General features: G+C 40.9%; 2 protein-coding genes across 6 annotated transcripts in view; one reads left to right on the top strand and one right to left on the bottom strand.

Annotated features, from left to right (window-relative positions):
- Position 1: 1 nt before the first annotated feature.
- LOC115396990 (platelet-activating factor acetylhydrolase IB subunit alpha) overlaps positions 2 to 18,346 on the top strand; it is a 24,735-nt gene continuing 6,390 nt past the window's right edge. Inside the window, exons 1-3 of one of the 2 annotated variants that reach the window (XM_030103127.1) lie at positions 2 to 76; positions 12,470 to 12,806; positions 15,869 to 16,205. In XM_030103127.1, the coding sequence (XP_029958987.1) occupies positions 16,116 to 16,205 (90 nt within the window). In that variant the 5' untranslated portion in view covers positions 2 to 76; positions 12,470 to 12,806; positions 15,869 to 16,115. The remainder of the gene's footprint in view (positions 77 to 12,469; positions 12,807 to 15,868; positions 16,206 to 18,346) is intronic. The other variant, XM_030103128.1, reaches the window with a different exon arrangement.
- znf384b (zinc finger protein 384 b) lies at positions 1,266 to 12,498 on the bottom strand. 4 transcript variants are annotated; one of them, XM_030103120.1, is made up of 10 exons: positions 9,827 to 9,916; positions 9,306 to 9,534; positions 8,680 to 8,793; positions 6,280 to 6,464; positions 5,375 to 5,460; positions 4,430 to 4,654; positions 2,904 to 3,071; positions 2,709 to 2,787; positions 2,432 to 2,590; positions 1,266 to 2,284 (listed from the first exon to the last, which is right to left on the bottom strand). In XM_030103120.1, the coding sequence occupies exons 1-10, from the start codon at positions 9,914 to 9,916 to the stop codon at positions 1,895 to 1,897; spliced, it is 1,725 nt and encodes a 574-aa protein (XP_029958980.1). In that variant the 3' UTR covers positions 1,266 to 1,894. The 4 variants fall into 4 exon arrangements, with proteins under 4 accessions (XP_029958980.1, XP_029958981.1, XP_029958978.1 ...); XM_030103121.1 differs by having other exon boundaries at positions 6,280 to 6,410; XM_030103119.1 differs by adding an exon at positions 12,311 to 12,498 and having other exon boundaries at positions 1,282 to 2,590; positions 6,280 to 6,410; positions 9,827 to 9,894.

The following is an 18,346-nucleotide window of genomic DNA, read 5'->3' as shown; positions in this document are numbered from 1 at the left end:
ACTGCGGAGAATGGCGGAATGAACCAACTTCAGCTGTCCACGAACCGGACGACTTCATTTTTTGGACTTCAGCGAAGTAAGGACCTCCATTACACTGCATACAATTATACAGCAACAAAAAAAAAAACCCCCGTTGGGGTCATTAGGTGCAAATACGTCCAGTATTAGTGGAAATACTGACCTTCACTTCCACGAGACACTTAATGGTACGGCCCATTTTTGTAAACACCTCACAGTTTTGCACATTCTTGCAGAGCAGACGTCCGTAACACAACAAACGTACCTGGAGCTCAGGTTTTCTCAGCGGGCACACAGGGAACAAGCCCGAGATCCACAAATATGGGAGTGTCTTGTTGTTCCCAATTTTTTTTAATATACGTCAGAAAGACAAATGATTCTCCGACAAAGACAGACTGAGCACAAGAAAAGGCTGAAAATACAGGATGCATGCACAGCGACCAAAATGAGACTAAAAAAAGAATTCAAGCGTGACTCAAATTAAACCGAAAAGGATTCCAAAAACAAAAATGTTATGGAAAAATGTAGTTGCAAATCAAACTCAAAGAGGGCATTGAACAAAGTCATGAATACAAAAACACAACAAACTTCCATGAGCATTTAAGATAACTGATGGTTGAACAGCCTGATTCAATAACTGTGTAAGACAATTTAAAGAATGTATTTTTATGTCATATATTTGTAACTGTAAAACCATTTAAATAATATATAATTTGAAAAGCTTTATTTTATTTTATTTTGTTAATACACGTTTTTATAACTGGTTTAACTCTCATGTCCCAATATTTATTGTTCATGAACTTTCCAAAGTACAGAGGCAAGTAATCATTTTGTTTTTTTCAAAAGGTCAGTATACCCATTTGATACCTTATTCAAGCAAATTATCAGTTAATTAATGCCTCCAAGACACTTGAATAAGCTCATCTGGCACTGAAGTCAAACAGAAAAAAAAATATTTCAGAAGTTTATTATATTTTAAGCAGAAAAAACAAAGCTCAGATGTGTCAATATGTCTATAAAGAAGTATTATAAACATTAACATATAGTAGAATAGCAAGAGCACGTTTGGATAACATGATTCTGAGGACATACACACAAAGCAGTACAATAGGATTACATGAAATATGAACTGGCTCGTTACCCTCCTAAAAGTTTAAAGCGCAGCCTGCACATGCACTGTGTGTCAACATGTACAGGACTTCCTTTAAACACAATCACTTTTGAGAAACTGGGAGTATACATCTTTATATACTAGATGCTGTCTTTTTCTTTCTTGAAGAAGAAATAACCTCTTTGTCCCTTTTAAGATGAAAAAGATTACGGGCATGTATGTTACAACATTGCAGAGGTAATAACATTGATGTAAAAACTGAAAGTCTCTGTATGAAAGTATAAAAAATTACTTTCACAGTTAACTACCAATTTCATCAATAGAGACACCTAAAAATGCAAAATTGTCTTAAGTAAGGAAGAGCAGGAGGTGATAATAAAGAGAAGCACGGTGTCTTAGACGCTTCCTGTCATAAAACCATCACTGTGATGGACTGAAACATACTTTATTGCAGCCTTTACATGCATTTTCTACTCAGACAGGACAACTAAGCAAAATGAAAACACATCAAACAAGGCTGAGATTGAAAACAAGACAACCTTAAAAAAATAGAACCAAATTATATCGTCTTCAGTATACTGTGTCATCCATCACATAATTTGTCCCGTCTGCCTAAAACCGTCTTTCAGGCACAGTCATATGTTCCAAAGTTTCTGCATCGTTTTAGTATTGCTTTAATCCATAGACTCCCCAAATACCTATTTACTGTTTTCTTGATTAAATCCTATCATCGCCATCTCCCACGTACCCTCCTTTTCATCCCCACTAAGAGTTGAGGTGCTCCACTTGAATGGTGGACGCCGACACGGTGAGACAGAGGTCCTTGTGAGAGGTGATATCGGCCACGCTGACTGGTTTGTACTGGATGTCACTGGCAGACACGGTCTTATACTGATGCAGGTCAAACGGACAGGGCATGCTTTCTGTCTGGGGGTAGCTGCTCTGGCTCTGTCCCTGCTGGCCTCCACCTGCCGCTCCACTCCCAGCTCTCCCGGGTCGACTCGGTCCTCCTTCTGCACTCTCTACCCGGCTCTGAGCTCCAGCCTGGCCCTGGGCCTGGCTTTGGTTCTGTCGTGCCGGCTGTGCTGCCACGACTGCTGGTGCAGTCAACTGGTCTGGGTTGTGTTTCTCCATGTGTTTCACCAGATACGTCTCCTGGGATGAGGGGAGGATAGGTAAAGGGGAAACAGTGGACACGTGATGACTACATGCTGTAAAGTAGCTGCCAGGTGTCTGACGCCAGTGAGGCGATTCATAGTGTTTCATGTAGAAATGCTCTTCAGAAATGGACATTTGTCTTACTGAGGTATACGTGCGGTTGCAGAGACCACACGAGTAGATCCGGGCATGTTTGACTGTGTGTGTGGACATGTGCACCTCCAGGCTTGCTGCATCTATGTATCCTTTATTGCAGTTGGTGCACTTGTAGGGCTTGTCTTTGTTGTGTTGACGGCGGTGGGACTGCGTGAAAAAAAAAAAACGTAATAAAGTGCAAACAAATGCTCCTTGAGACAGTTAATAGCAACAGATCACACACACACACACACACACACACACGAAGAAAACAATTCTTTCACACCTGTAAGTTTGAGAGTTGCGTGAAGGATTTCTCACAGCCCGGGTGCGAGCACTTGTAAGGCCGGTCTCCTGTGTGAATTCTGCAGAGAAGACAAACCCATGTACAAACGCAGATTCCTGTCGCTCTCACGGTGATCTCACCTGACCGCAGAGAGACACCGGCGCACCAGAAACCCAAGAGTGGCGGCTGCCTTACCTGCTGTGCTGCTGAAGGTGACTGAGCTGTCTGAAGCACTTTTGGCAGTACGTGCAGGTGTACGGTTTCACGCCGGTGTGGATGCGGATATGCTGGGCCAGGTAGCTGGAGTTGGCGAAGGACTTTGTACAGTGTGGACACTTGTGGGGTTTTGACTCCGTGTGGTTCCTGGTGAGGGCGGGCAAGAGGGTGAAAAGCAAACAGGACGTGAGGGGAAAGTGAGAGAGGCGAAACAAAACTTTAGTTAGTACCAGAATTCATCCAAGTGTGGTAAAATTCCACATGAAAATATGATGCAAAAGTTAAAAATACATAAAAAACAAAAAAAAAAAAAAAACAAAGCGTGGTTTGTATTATAAAACTTTGCATAATCACACAAACAAAACACATGAAATTTCAGATTACTGCATTTGGACCTTCTAAATTCATATATGCATTTCAAAACATGATTGAGAAGTTAGCCGTTTTGCTATTTATTTCTTCACTGATGAAACTGTTTTAGTTCAAATGTTAATTTGAGATTGTGACATCTGGTGAAAAAAAAAGAAAAACCATCTGATATTGTGACTGTCTTTTGTTTTAATGGCCGATGTGCTAAATGTATCAAGAATAAACACAAATGACTTGAAATATTTGGCTTTTTGGAGAATAAATCTAAAATATATGCAAGTTTGACAGTTTAAAATAAAGTAAGAGAAAAATTAACTATTTCCATTGTTTTCTGTCAAATGGAATTTAGGCACAAATTATTTGATTTATGAAATTAAAAAATACATGTTTTCAAATGCATCAGCTCAGATTAATGTGGAATCAACAGATTAGAGAGGTGGATTTAAAGGTGGCAAAACACAAAAGGGAAAAGTAAAGCATGAAAGCAGAGTATGGCAGCGAAAGATTTCAATCGTATGAACACTGAATGAAAGAGAGTGAGAAAAGTGCTGATGAGTAAAGTACATCAAAACAATACCACAAAGGTATAATGGCAGCAAGTCAATTGTATATTTTTGTTTTTTATGTGCCTTGAAAAGTGTTTGTGTATTTTTGTTGATGGAGGAAAAAGTGGCAGAAGAAACAAGACATGCGGAAAAAAGAAAGCACATGAAAGAGCAAAATAAAACAAAACCGCATGGGACAACAGCACAGAGAAAAGCAAGAAATGCAAAAAGAGAGGAGTGAGCCGCTCTCATATGAGGATTATTTAAAACAGAACTCCATGCGGCTTGAATGTTCCATTATGATTACCGTACAAATCTGGAAAAATCTTACAGGCAAAGTCCCAACGTCAAAGGTGCCGTTTGAATTCTTATTTTTGAAAAAGGTCACTGGACGGAGCGGCAGCATGCAAGCCTCCATCCACATGACAGCGCAATCAGCACCGCTCTACTCTCTTCCTCCCCACATGAGAGAAAAGAACATGACAGCAGCCTGGGCTTTTTCAAAAGGGGACAGGGAGTATGGTAGAGGGCTGGGAGAAAGAGGGGTGGGTGGGGGTGGGGGTTGGGAGGGGTGGGAGGGGTCCGCAGTACCGTGTGTGCTGCTGTAAGTGACTGAGCTGCCTGAAAGATTTCTGGCAGTAGGAGCAGGTGTAAGGCTTGGCCCCGCTGTGGATTCGAATGTGCTGGGCCAGGTAGCTGGAGTTGGCGAATGACTTGGCGCAGTGAGGACACTTGTGGGGTTTGGCCTCTGTGTGCGACTTGGAGTGGATCTGCATATCAGACTTACTGAAGAAGGTCGCCGCACACATCCGGCACCTACAGGCGGAGAGACAAAGAAATGGGAGGGACGGGATGGAAGAAGAGGGAGGAAAAACAGGAGGGAAACACAGAAGAGAAGACGGGATAATAAAATCGGGTGGGGGTGGGGGGGTGGGGGGGTGGGGGGGGGGTGGGGGGGGGGGGGGGGGGGGGACGGTTGAGCAATGAGCCACAAAGAGAAATAGGATGAGAATGAAAAGAGAAATATATGTAAAAAAATAGAAAACAATGAAGACAGAAGTAGGTTAAATCAAATGTAGAAGACACATACAGAGAGATGTCAGGGGAGAAGTCAGTGAAAAGCAAACAAGGGGAAAGGCACTGTAACAGTGAAAGAGCAAGACATGGGAGCAGGATCAGAAGTCCAAGAGCATGCTGGGTAGACAGGACAGCAGAGGGCAGGGTCGTGTCGAACGTGTGTGGAAGCAGAGAGCATCTACAAAGCACTGATGCATTTGTTTCATCAAATACATGAAGGGATTCAATCAACTAACAAGCAGCCACATTCTGCCACGACATGCAGTGAGGAGTGTTCAGAAAAAGGTGTGTGTGTGTGTGTGCGCGCGTGAGTGTGTGTCAGATGCGAGTATTCTGCAGTGCCTAGTTTAGTCAATGAAGCTGAACATCTCTCTGCTCAAACAGTTGTGTTGCATTCCACAGCCAGAGCAAGACAAACACGGAGCTGCACAGCAGGCGTCTGCGGCCTTCACGCCGTACCTGTAGGTCTTAGTGCTGTCTTTATGGGCGTTGTCTTCGTTTGACAGCTCATACGGGTCTCCGCCATGATGCTGCAACGAAGCCACCTGCACAAAAAAGAAGCGAAAGGTTTTATTACTTTTAATTGCATCACTTTCCCCTTTTTTTCTCAGTCTGTGGTTCCACTGGTCAGCCATGACACTGTAACCACTGACGAGGGAAGTGAATCAAACTGATTATCATGAGCCGCTGGGTGGGGCATTTCAGACAGCACGGGAACATTTTGCGCTCATTGTTGGTGTGTTAGAAAAGTGCTGGCCAGATGACTGGGTCAGAGCATCTATACAAATGCAACTGTTTGGGTGTCTGCAGCCTTTTGTATTCGGTACAAATTGGTCCAATGAAGGGGGGGGGGGGGGGGGTCTGGAAACAGCGTCACGGCCCATCGGTGCATGTAGGGAGTGAAAGCTGGCCTGTGTGGTCCAATCTAACAGATGAGCAACCGCAGCTTCACTGCTGCAGAAAGAGGTCAAACACACAGTGCAGAACAGTTTCTGTTAATGGGGGAATTTAATTCTCATTCTTTATTAATCACTTTGGGGGGAAATTCCTTGTTCCAGAGGAGCCACTGGGGGTCAAAGGTCTTGCTCAGAGCGGTGACCTGTCTGCTGTGGGACTTGAACCTGTGATTCCCTGACCTCCAGTCTCTCCACTTCTTTAACCTCTAAGCCAGCCATCGATGGTAGAAGTTAAACATTTTTTCCAAAATAAAACTCAATGCCGACTCAAGGATATTTAAATGTACACTTTCAACATAAAACTTTTTCATTCTCCCTTTGCGGCCCGATACTAAATGATCCACGGACCAGTGCCGGTCCACAGCCCGGTGTTTGGACTCCAGGCCACCACTGACCAGACTCTCTTACCTGGCCACCAGGCGTCAGATGGGCCAGAATTAGAGTTTCACTTCCTGGTCCGATCCGCGACAGCGTCGTGACCTTTTTCTTTCTTCCTCTCTTGGAGGGCGTTGGCATCACGACGACGCCCTCCTTCTTGTCTACAACAGAGAGAACATTCTGGAAATGAACATCTGTTGAGGTTTGGAAACACCCTGTGGAATAAATCTCAATTAAGTCTACGTTTCACCGGCCATCTGGTCTTTGCGGAGAGGGTTCAGAGGCCACACGGGGGGGAAAAAAAAGAGTTTCATTTCAGTCCATAAATTCTGAATTTATCATCATAACTTTCAACTTGTTGGAAAACTCTTGAATTAATTGTGTCTCAAATGGAAATTCAAAACATTTTCTCTCGATTTATGACTTTCTATTAAATCAGAATTTGAATGGGTTCAGGAAGAAAGAATCATTTCACTCCTTCCATATCAAAATTTCCAACCCAATTTTTCACACCACTTTATCAGACTTTGGGTCATGGAGGGCTGACTGCTGATAAACTTCGAGGACACATTTCCTCCCAGATCAAACAGAGACATGCAACACTCACATATTTTAGAGTCGCCGATTAACAAATCTCCAAACTGTGAGAGGAAATCAGAATAACCCACGTGTGCACAGGGAGAACATGCAAACTCAACACAGAGGAGCTGAAAAGCCCTAATCTCTCATGCAACAATCATTGTGACCCTCACTGAGTTCTGATTTATACTTTGATATTCATACATAATAATTAATATTATAACTGTACTTCTTTGGCAGTATTTTGGTAAATATTCTGAAAAGAGGTTAAAGGCAGAAAATAAAATAAAGCTTATGCTAACCATTTTCTAATACTATATCATTTAATAAGGCTTTCATTATTTTGTGTTTTTATTATTTAAAAAACAGACATAACTACATTCAGTCTTAGGGAGTAAAAAAAAAAAACAAACACAGATCAGTAACCCTTTGAGCTGATTTGCAATGTCTATTCATGCTCATATTTATTTTTCAGCCATGCAGAGCTGCCAGCTCGTGCAGCGAGATGTTTTCTCATTTTTGGAGCTATGATGTGTCCCATTTAATTCGTTTTCTGGTGTCACTGCTGCACAACTCATCTGCTGAACAGTATATAGAAAAAAAATACAATTGTATTTTCTATCTTACAGCAGGTTCGATCATCTTCAAAAACCCCAAAACAGCATGAGAAGTTGCAGGATTGTGTGTGTTTTTTCACTTGAGTCATCACTTATTGAGTCGGAGCTCAAAGGTTTGATCTTTAAACAAACTCAAGTCACATTTTCACACAATCAGTGATGTGATGCAGTGACTTCTGAACCTCCGTTTCTCGTTTGCAGAAAAACATTCACATCTGGAGGTCAGGGCATTCAAACCTGCTGCTGGTCAGGGGCTCTCGAGTTTGCATGTTCCGCCTGAGCCTTAACGGGTTTCCTAAAACAATCTATACACAGGATTTTGCAAGCAGTGACTCCAAATTGTTTCTCTCTCTACCTTTAGCCCAATGTTATCTGAGACAGACTTCACAACCTATGACCCTCATCTGGACAGAGCAGACGTAGAAAATAGATTTATGTGGATTTATCTGAGCACAGCATTCTGCAACCTTTTTCAGCAGATGTGGAAAAATATTGCAAAGAAGAATGCTGCTTTTAAAGGCAAAAGATGATCACAACACATGTAGATGTGGCCAAAGCTGCTGACAAGTTTTGAGAAATATCTTTATTTTCTATTTATATTCTTTTTGAATTGTTTTGTCTTTACTTTTATCAGCAATACACTTTTTTATACATCCATTTATGTATGATATTTGATATGTTTTTTTCCTTGTTATATTTGTAGTGTAGTTATATAATCGGTTAACAAGACCAATAATTGTACAGCAAAAATAAATCTGAAGGATTTAAATCAATTTAAAGTGGCTTCTTGACATAATTCCAAAAATAATTTACAGTAAATTTAGTCTTTTGTGAGTAATTACAGCAATATTATCTCAGAAAGCCAACGAGTACAGCAGATTTATTATATATACAACTAATATTGCAATTACATTATGAATACTTGCAGCTGTATTCACACTTCCTGATATCATAGTGCAAATATTTCAGAAACATTAACCTTTTAGGCCAATATTACAGATGTCTACAGTGTATCATGTTGCAATACTGTCGAGTATTTTACTACAAGTTCTTATCGTATAAGTCTTATCTTTTGTGATTTATTACGTAGCAGTAGTGTAGTAGCAGTACATGTAGGGCGGGACTCCTCCAGGAGAGCAGCAGAAAACAAGTGGTGGTCAGTTAGAGGACTTTTTTCCCGGCATCGTTTAATGACTCCTGTTATTGAGCAGTGGCGTCATTGTCTCTGCCTCACCTGAGGAATGAAGTGCTGAAACGATCATGGTTGTTGCTGGATGGCCAGAGACAAACGACTGAGAGGAGGTGGGAGAGACGAGCGTTCCCTGAGGGGTCGTGATCACCAGACCGGCTGCAGGAGAAGAGACAGAAACGGTTAGAGACGCAAAATGAAACAATCTACTGCAACAGCAAGGGATCGGGTTGAATTAAAAACAAAAAAAAGAAAAGAAGAAGAAAACACACAAAATAGGAACTTCCCATCACTTCACTGTCAGATAAACACTGTCCTCAAATGTCATTCTGTTTAAAAAATGCATTAGAAAATGCAATTTTTGTGTGATAACTTCAACCTACAGTGTAAGCGTTCCTGTATTTGAGAAAAAGCCCCGAGGTTGTAGCATAAATTGAGAAACACAGCTGTTCACTTCACCCCTAGTAGCTCCTCTGGCAACGTTTGTTCTCATAAACTAAATCATTTAACGCGCTGCTGTTATTTTATGATTCAGCGCTCAACTTGTGGGATCTACTTCAGCCCCGGTTGCTGGTGCTCTCCTGTTCTGAAATTCACATATTATGTCCAATGTATCTCGGAAATGAGAGAAGAGCCGCTCAAAGGCTTTTTTCGAGCAGGAACTGGCCCACCTGCTGTCATGATGCCAGTGGAGGGGACAGGCAGCACCGTGATGTTCTGGGTGCTGTGAGGAGGGTGGAGGTGCGCCGCACTGCTGGCCTGCCCTCCTCCATCTGTCTTGGCCCCCGGCGTGGGGATGGTGAGCAGAGCCGTCTGGTAGTGGGAGGAAGAGGACGAAGGGAAAGAAGCGCTCTTTTCCTGCTGCTCTTTCATTTTGTTCAGAAACATGGCATTCTCAATCTGTAGGGTCACACGGAAACACACCGTCATCGTTCTACATCATCTGATAAATTTGACTTACGATATAAGTGTGTGGAGTTGCAAAAATGAAAGCTGCAGATCAGTAAACACGTGAGGGAGTAGGACTGAAACTTCTCTCAGTAATTCTCCAATCCAATGCTTCATGATGTGCCAAGTCATTGTAAGACTGCATTAAACGTTCACATGATTTGTATGTAAAAATTCCTTCCCATCATAAAAACAATACGACAATAAGGTGCACGGTGTATTGGTGAGGTGTTTAAAGCCTCACCTGCCCGGGCACAGTGGGAACAGGAGACCAGAAGTATGATGAATTAAAATGAGAATCTTCCATCATTTCTGAAAGAAAACAAAAAAGCATGAACATTTAAAAAATCAGTTGATAGGACAGGACACTGTTTGCAGCAAAATCTACTGAAACGAAAGAAAAAGAAATAAAAGCAAGACATTATCAGTGTAAACTAGATCAGTATCACATAAAATGTTTGTGACAGTGTTGTAATGTGTTGTCATATTTAATTCACTTCCACAGTTACACGGAGACAAATGGAGAAAAATCCAACTATAATCTGATTGAGGGAACATTAAACAACACATCAGGAAAACTGTTTTAATGGAAATAACCAGTTTATGACCCATTAATAATAGAAAAATAACAATTTCAGCTTCAGCATTGGTTTGGTCGCTCTTTCATTAACTTTCAATTTCTGCATTCAGACTAGAAAGACTCTGATTCTGATGTGGGTTATTCTCATACACTGGAACGAGGAGGGTGTTGCTGCCATTTGCCTATCAGTATGTGTAGCATTTCCTAATACCTTTCATGTAATTATCTATAACTTGAATACAACTCGATCGACCTGCTCAGGCTGCCTCTGGGGATTATTCGGGAATAGTTTCACTTTTCTGATTGTGTAACAAAGGCAAAAACAAACTCAAAGACAAAACCAACAAGGGCAGGTTAGAAGAAAGAAGGTTTGATGCTGATCGGGTCGGCTGGTATAAAACTGAAAAAACTATTGAACAAATAGTTGACTGGTTAAACATGATCTTATCTTAACAAATGAAGAAATTCTCAGCTGCAACTGTTGCCCATTTTTTTCAAAACTCAACACAATCATTAGGACTTTGGTTTTAAGACACGTTTCAGGGTTTGGAAAACACTGTTTCACATTTTCTTTAAAACAAATACCAGTACTGCATATGAATAATCAAAGTTTAATTTACACACTTCTGTGTAACACCGCCATTACATGAGGGATGAAACCATTTTAAAGCCACGATCATTCACAGGATTCACACCTTCATGTGTGAAATGACGTCTGTTCTTGATAGTTAAGCTACATGGCCTAAATTATTAAGGCCTAGCTGTTTCCATTTTAACTAGTTTATTTCAGAGTATATATTTAGAAAATATTGTTCTCACAAGCACACATCCTGACACATTTCACATTAGCACTCTCAGAAACTCCAAATTATTCCTGGAGAAAGTTCCCAGATATTATTACTGAAGTGTGATTTTTTTACCGCTGTCATTGTCTTCAGAGAAATGTTCTTTAAATATTGACACTGCATGGATGCAAACTGAATGAAATGCTGATTAACTGTAAGGGTAGGGATAAAAGAAAACATCAAGATTTATTGCAAAGAATAGGTTAGTAACCATACCCTCATAAGTAATTAGGTAAACCTGAAGCAACGTAAAAATAGTAACACTACAGTCCATTTTTCTCAGTAATCTCTATCCCTATGGATTTGACACCCACACAGTCCGTATGGAAAATAATATAATTAAGACTTTTAGGAAATTTTAAAAATCCATTTGTAATGGAGTACATTTTAAGGCAATACAACACGAGCTGTACTCAGATACTGTTTTCAGGTTCTCTTCGCACCTTGTATACTTTTGTTATACTGTTGGACGAATACAGTTTTATTATGTACATTTTGTACAGGTGAATCAAATAAAATTCTCCTTGCTCACATATATCAAACAAATACTAACTTCATTTTATTCACCCCAGTACCTTGTTCATGATATATGTGAAACTTACTTGTAGTTGAAGATATTTTAGGAAACGTATTCAAACTTCCAGTTGATTAACAAGAGTAACTTGTAATCGATTACAATGTAAACAATGAAACAGTACTGAAAGACATTGGTGCCTATTTTTTAAACTGAGTTTACGCAGTTTGTACCAAAACTGCTGCTTATTCATTCACGTATTATTACTGTAAATTCTATTAAACAGGCAGAGTCGGTACAGGGAACTGGTCTGGTCGTACTGGCGTGTAACATTGTCAGTGGCGTTTCCTCTAAAGAAAGCCTGGCTCGGTTCACTTTTTGGCACCAGGAGCGAATCCGGGCTACTCGGCCATAAGTTTGTTCCGCAGAGTCGCATCGCGCCGACTAAATAACAAAAGGCTAACTTGTGAAATAAAGGACATATTTTCGCATCTAATGTCATGTTTCGCATAAAGCGCGGCTCGACGGCTCGACTCCATTTCATCAGCGCGTGCATGTAGCATTAATCAGGCCTGCGTGCTGCTGATGAACGCACGGAGAGCCTGCGGTGCCCTGCTGCCCGGCGAGAAAAATAACAAGCTAAGAGAAAAAAACCCAAAGGATAAAAAAACTGAAGCGACGAGGAAAAAAAAAAAAAAAAAGAGCCAATAGACCATCCTGACAGACTTCCGGCTGTGGGGACGGGTGGAGAGGCGGCAGCAGTCTGCAAATCCGCCACAAAATTATTACCGACTGCACGGAGCGGAGCGCCGTTCACCGGGGCCGACGGACCCGGATCCTCCACAGGGCCCGGACCACCTGGACTCAGTCTCCTAATCCGTCCAGATGTCCTGCAAATCTCTGAAGTTTCTCCCTCCTGTCCTTACTCTTTTTTTTTTTTTTTTTCAGTTTTTTTTCCTCCGGTGAGCCAGCAGCCTCGTCTGAGCTTCACTTCCTCCGGATAAGGTCGTCAGACAAAAGGAGTGTGTGTGTGGTGACGTCACTTCCGCCCGCAGAGCCGCCGATCACTCAGAAATGGGTTCAAAAAATGCCTTGAAATGTCTCAAAATCACCGGAGGCCTGTCAGCTGCAGTGCAGAGGCTGCTCTGCGCGGATAAAAAGCCTCGTCCTTTCTCTGATGTGTCTCAACTTCAAGTTACACAAAAAAGAGAGACGGCGGTGGTGCCTTCACGTGCTGTCGGAAATAATAAGTGTCTGTAGGTCAGAAGTGTCAAACTCATTTCAGGTAAACAGTCACAGTTTCATTTTTGGTCGGTTATGATGGAATTGAAAGGTACATTAAGTATTATTTTAGCTTAATGAAACAAAACCAAATATGAGGCTAAAGTCACAATATAGTCCATCTTCTATGCCACTTTATCCTGTGTCACTAGAGCCAATCCTGCCTAATGATGGGCGAGGGCAAGATACACCCTGGATGGATCACAAATCCATCACAGGACAAACACAGAGAGACACACAACTGCTCACATTCACAAGCAAGCAATTTAGGGTCAGCAATTAACCTCACATGCATGCATTTTGAAAGTGGGAGGACCCTCATACCCGACCCTACCACCACCACCACACACACACACACACACATACACACACACACACACACGCACAGTCTCGTATTTCTATCCTTGTGGGGACCTTCCATTGACTCCCATTCATGTCTAGCCCCTAACCCTGACCCTTACCCTAACCCTAACCCACACCACAACAAAGCCTAACCCTAAAGAAATGTTTTTGCACTTTTACTTTTTTCAGTAACAACAACATGGTCAAGAAAACACTGTTTCTCCTACTTAGGGCCGGAAAAAGGTCCCCACAAGGCACGTCGTTCCACGTTTTGCTATCCTTGTGGGGACATTTGGCCCCAACAAGGATAGAAATACGAGAACACACATACACACACACACACACATTGAGAACATGCAGACTCCACACATAAAGGCCCAGGTGACATTTGGACCCATGGTATTCGCACTGTGAGGTGAGAGCACAAACAACCAGTGTTCCTATGCGGCCTAAAAAATAAGATAATTTCTGACAACTTTTATGACGAGCTGGCGGTATGCCTGCTGAAGTTATTAAAGTTTTAGTCTTAACCCATCTTCGTGACTGATGGGTTAATGTGACTCATGGACCCTCCAGAGTTGGTTCAGACCGACAGATGTATGAAAAGAGGATGTGGTAAAAAAATTTGACCTAGCTTAGTCACGTTGTAAAAATACCATTGTACGCACCTGCAACAGTTGTCAACAGAAGCACTGCCACTACCAAATTATAGTTTCAACAACTCATCATCTGTAAATTGAAGCTAATTTGTTTCACAACGGTCTAAAGGTAACCCAGCTCCTGTTCCCTTCTAGTGGGTGACCAAATCAATGCTTGATGAATTCTTCTTCACAATGACAGAATAAGCTGTTTGAAGGGATGGCTGTTGTGTGACTGGTTAATTTCACCCTCCTGATTAAATGTTTTTGCAATAGTAATCCAATTATGCTTTCCATTGTATAATGATGTTTAAGGCTATTCTATTTTCAGTGTTGAAGAGTCAGAAATAACAGAGCTGAACTGGTATGATGTAAAAATGAGAGCTTCTGCAGATCCGTGGGAAGGAGGAGTTTTATGGGCCGGTTACTGGACTTTATATGACAGTTTTTTGTCATTTTGGAACTGTTTCCTTGGTGATGATGTCTCTGTGTGGTACCCTGATCTGTTGTGATTGGAATTAGTTCTGATGTGTCATGGACTCAACTAGAGTCAATATAAACTTTACCGACAAGTGAGAAAATAAAAAATTTCTAACTTGCACCATTGAGTTTGCCTTTATTCAAACTGTAGACCTTTTGTTGATGCTTGACAGTGGGTTTTGCTGTCTTTCTTTTTATTCTCTAAAGCTCTATGTGCACGACCATCTAAAGACAGGAGCCTAAACCCTTAAAGTCAGATGAAGAGCAAACCGGCACTGAAGTGACTGAACAACATCACCAAATATACTGCAGGGGCATTAACTCAATTTTACACAGTGTCCTTTTCATCCTGACTCTAAATGACTGTAGCTTGGAAGATTGAGTCGGTATATCTTTCACAAAGTGTCTGGAACTGAGTAAATTTGCATTACTTGCTTTATTCATCAAAAACTTTATCAAATGTATTCAGATATTCATGATTGCCACTGGACCATTCAAGCAAGCAAAATATTGGAAAAAACTTTGCAAGTAATTAATACTTAAAATGCAAGTTTATTTCAGGCATTTAGATCATAACATCCTTTCCAAAAATATATATATTTACAAATGTGCAGGTAATTGCATTCAGTGTGTGTATTATGTACCAACATATCTGAAACTATAGTGTATTTAAGTTCACTCAAATAACACATTTACACACAGAGATTTTACTCTGAAAGGAAAATGGCTTAATGCAGTGTATTTCATGATTTTATGTCAGCTGTGATTGTGTTTTGGTGGAGCTGTGTTTTATTGGAATGACAGAAAACCAATGTTCATATTGTTAGATGATAAAGTTTTTGTATTTTGTATGTTGCATGCACAGTTGTTCTTAAACTGATTACATGATTATGATTACATATGATGATTACAATCATGTCTCCATTTATTGGTCAGTCACTTTGCTGGTGATAATATTTATCATATTTGATAGTCCAATACAGATTCCATGTTAAAAGTCTTTTAATGGAATGGCAAGCATTTTCAGTTTTAATCACCACACAAAGCACATAAGTTAAGTGGAACACAAACAAAAAAAAAAAAAAAACGAAATTTCAAAACAGAATTATCCATATACAAGAAAGTAGATTTGAATGTGACTTTCGTCCTGGGTTCCAGCCTGGGCTCAGGGCCTTTCTGTGTGGAGTTTGCATGTTCTCCCCCTGCGGGCACTCCGACTTCCTTCCACAGTCCGAAAACATGCATGTCAGGTTCATTGGTCACCCTTGCCCAAAGTATCTGGGATTGGCTCCACGTTGTGAAAAAACAAAATTTTCTTCATATTTTAAAATGTTGGTGCTGATTAATTTCAGCAACACTCATATTAGTCACTTCTAAACTGAGAAGAATAAAAAACGAGCTGCAGGAGGAGCATTTGAACGCAGCACCGCTCCGTCCTCCTCTGATAAAAGTCCGTGTCAGCTCTTTATCAAAAAAGATAAATATTTGAAAAAAAAATCCTGCACACACAATCCCATTATTCAATGGACGTGACTAGGAACAAGTGAGGTACATGATGAAGTTCTCGTATTAAAAGTGTGTTGTTGTTTTTTTTTTTTTTTTACAGCCTCCCTCGCGGCCCACACGATGTCGCTGTTAGGACGGAGATACGCCGCCGCCGCCGCAGCGTCAACATCCGGCGACACGTCCTCCAACGAACCTCTCAGCCTCCGATGGCTCCTTATTTATTAAACCATTCTCACACCTTTTTATTTTGCGGGCGATGCTTTGTCTTTTACGCTTTTTTGTTTTTTGACAACTATAAAAGTCACGCATAGTTTGAAGCTTAGTCCATCTGCGCCGCTGTGAGTCAAATGGGGGAAGTGAGGAAGCTGCAGAAGAAGTTGAGACAGATTGAAAATCTGGAAATAAAAATCAGTCTCACCCCAGAGGAGAGATTCAAGGTACAGAAACACTCCGTCTCCCTTTTGCTTTCTATTCGATCTCAGTGCAGAGCTGGTCGTCTTTGGGAAGTCCTAAAAAAAGAAATCGCCTCAGGATCAGCACGGTATTATGACCGTGGAGACATCACAGACACATGATCTGTCTTAAAAAGGAAATACTGCCAGATATTTTTTTTCATTTACAGAAAGCAAATGTGCACACTTTACACCCACTGACCAAGATGCCTGGGTTTGTATTGACGGTGATTTGCCTCAAATGTGCAAAAACACGCCTCCCTAAACCTGCAAAAACACTGTTGGCATCATAAAGGCAGTGATTAGTATGAATTAATAATAGAGGTGCAATGAATAATTTGACAGTTTTTGCCCTAGGAACTTTGGAGATCAGACGATCACACGTTGAGCAGGGTGCATCAGGAAAAATAATTATCAGGAACTTCTGGAAAGTCTGTGCTTGTTAAAGGGCAGGATCTGAATGCTATGAAGTATGGCCCTGCCCTACAACAGTGATTTTTCTTGACTGGGCTGCTCCCTAATTGGCAACAGGAAAATAAATGCGCACGTGGAGTCTCACACCTTTACAGATGAAGATCATTTGGTAATGGTGAAGGTTGGAGGGAGTTCACAAGAATGAATTACTGTGAGCCACAACAAGTTTACTTATGAATTTACCCGTGAGTAATTCTAAACCAGTGAGGGCACAAAATAATAATAATAATAATAATAATAAAAAAACTGCCTTCCTGTTTATTTTAAAATATATCTCTTTAAAATATACAACAGAGAATTAAAGGCTTGCCTCAAGGAGAACAACAAAGAAGAGTTGCACTTCCATAGATGTTTACAAAGAATACAGCATACTTGAAAATGTACTTTAATCCAATTTTGATGTACTTCCCTTTGATTTTCTTTCTTTCTCTGTAACCATTTGTTGACTGTATTTACCCAACAGCTATATTTACAGGTCACATTCTATATCAAAGAGCATGCTCGTTTTCAGGGTTTGTTTTCTGAAACTGGATCTCGTAAAATTTCACTCAAAAAAAGACTTTTTCAGAATTTAAAGTGGTGAGTTAAACTTATTAAGACTATCATGACTGTTTTGTCATTTTAAGGGAACAACACCTAAAACTCATCTTTCATCAGGTAAGACAGCATTTAGCCTTTCAGCTCCTTGACGGTGAACAGCAGCTGTTTGTGAGTCGTGTGTCGTATTGCAGTGGTGATCTGATGCCAGCATTGACACTTTAAGAAAGACAATCATTTACCAGCAATCAGCATGTCGATGTGCATCATTATGCTTGTAATTTCACTCCTGCCTCATTGCTTCCAGCATGCCACTATTTTTTTACAGCAATCTCCCAATCCATATGCAGCATAGTAGTTGGTAATTTGACTCCAGCCTCTTTGCTTGCAGAAATCTTTCTTCAGCAGACAGGCAGCGCTGTGCTTGTAATTTGATAAACTACCACATGAAAACATCTGTAGAGAGCCGATATCGACTCATCCACATGTTGCTTTTCCCTCCAAGAGATGAATTTTATGTTGTGACATTTTGTTTTTGTTTAAAATGAGGACACAACTGTGCGACATTTAACGCGTGCCAGAAAATACAAGGAAGCATAAAAGGTTTCCCTTAAACTGTTTAACAGTAAATACGAATGAGAAGCTGTAAAAATGTAACGTATCGCTGTTGGCCTTTGAAAGTAGTTTAGCTCCAACTATGGTCAGCTCCAACATTATTGCTGTTCTTACATGCATAATGATGATGGAATATCGTAATAATACAGCGGCAGGGGTTATTCTCTTGCCACGCGACTATATTTTCCAAAATGTAACCCCGGAGTGTGTCCTGTCACCTTGTAAATTTCTTGCTTAATGTCACCGTCCTGTTAATTTTCCACATGGAGAAAATGTCCACAGTGACACCGGCAGCAGATAAACTTCATAACAGAAATAAAACACAATTTTTCCTTAGGGTGACGAGTACGTGATAAATAAGCCTCGGTAATACGTCGATGGCGTGCTCCTTTAACAAACAGCCATTTAATATACAGTAAAACTGACGTGCCCACTCATTCATTCATGCATATTTCAAAGCTCAGAGTCTGGGTTCAGGCGTACGGCGTATGCTCACAAGC

This window comes from Salarias fasciatus, chromosome 11, assembly GCF_902148845.1.
Source record: "Salarias fasciatus chromosome 11, fSalaFa1.1, whole genome shotgun sequence".
NCBI classification, from domain to species: Eukaryota; Metazoa; Chordata; class Actinopteri; order Blenniiformes; family Blenniidae; genus Salarias; species Salarias fasciatus.
This window is presented reverse-complemented; position numbering and strand designations above follow the sequence as displayed.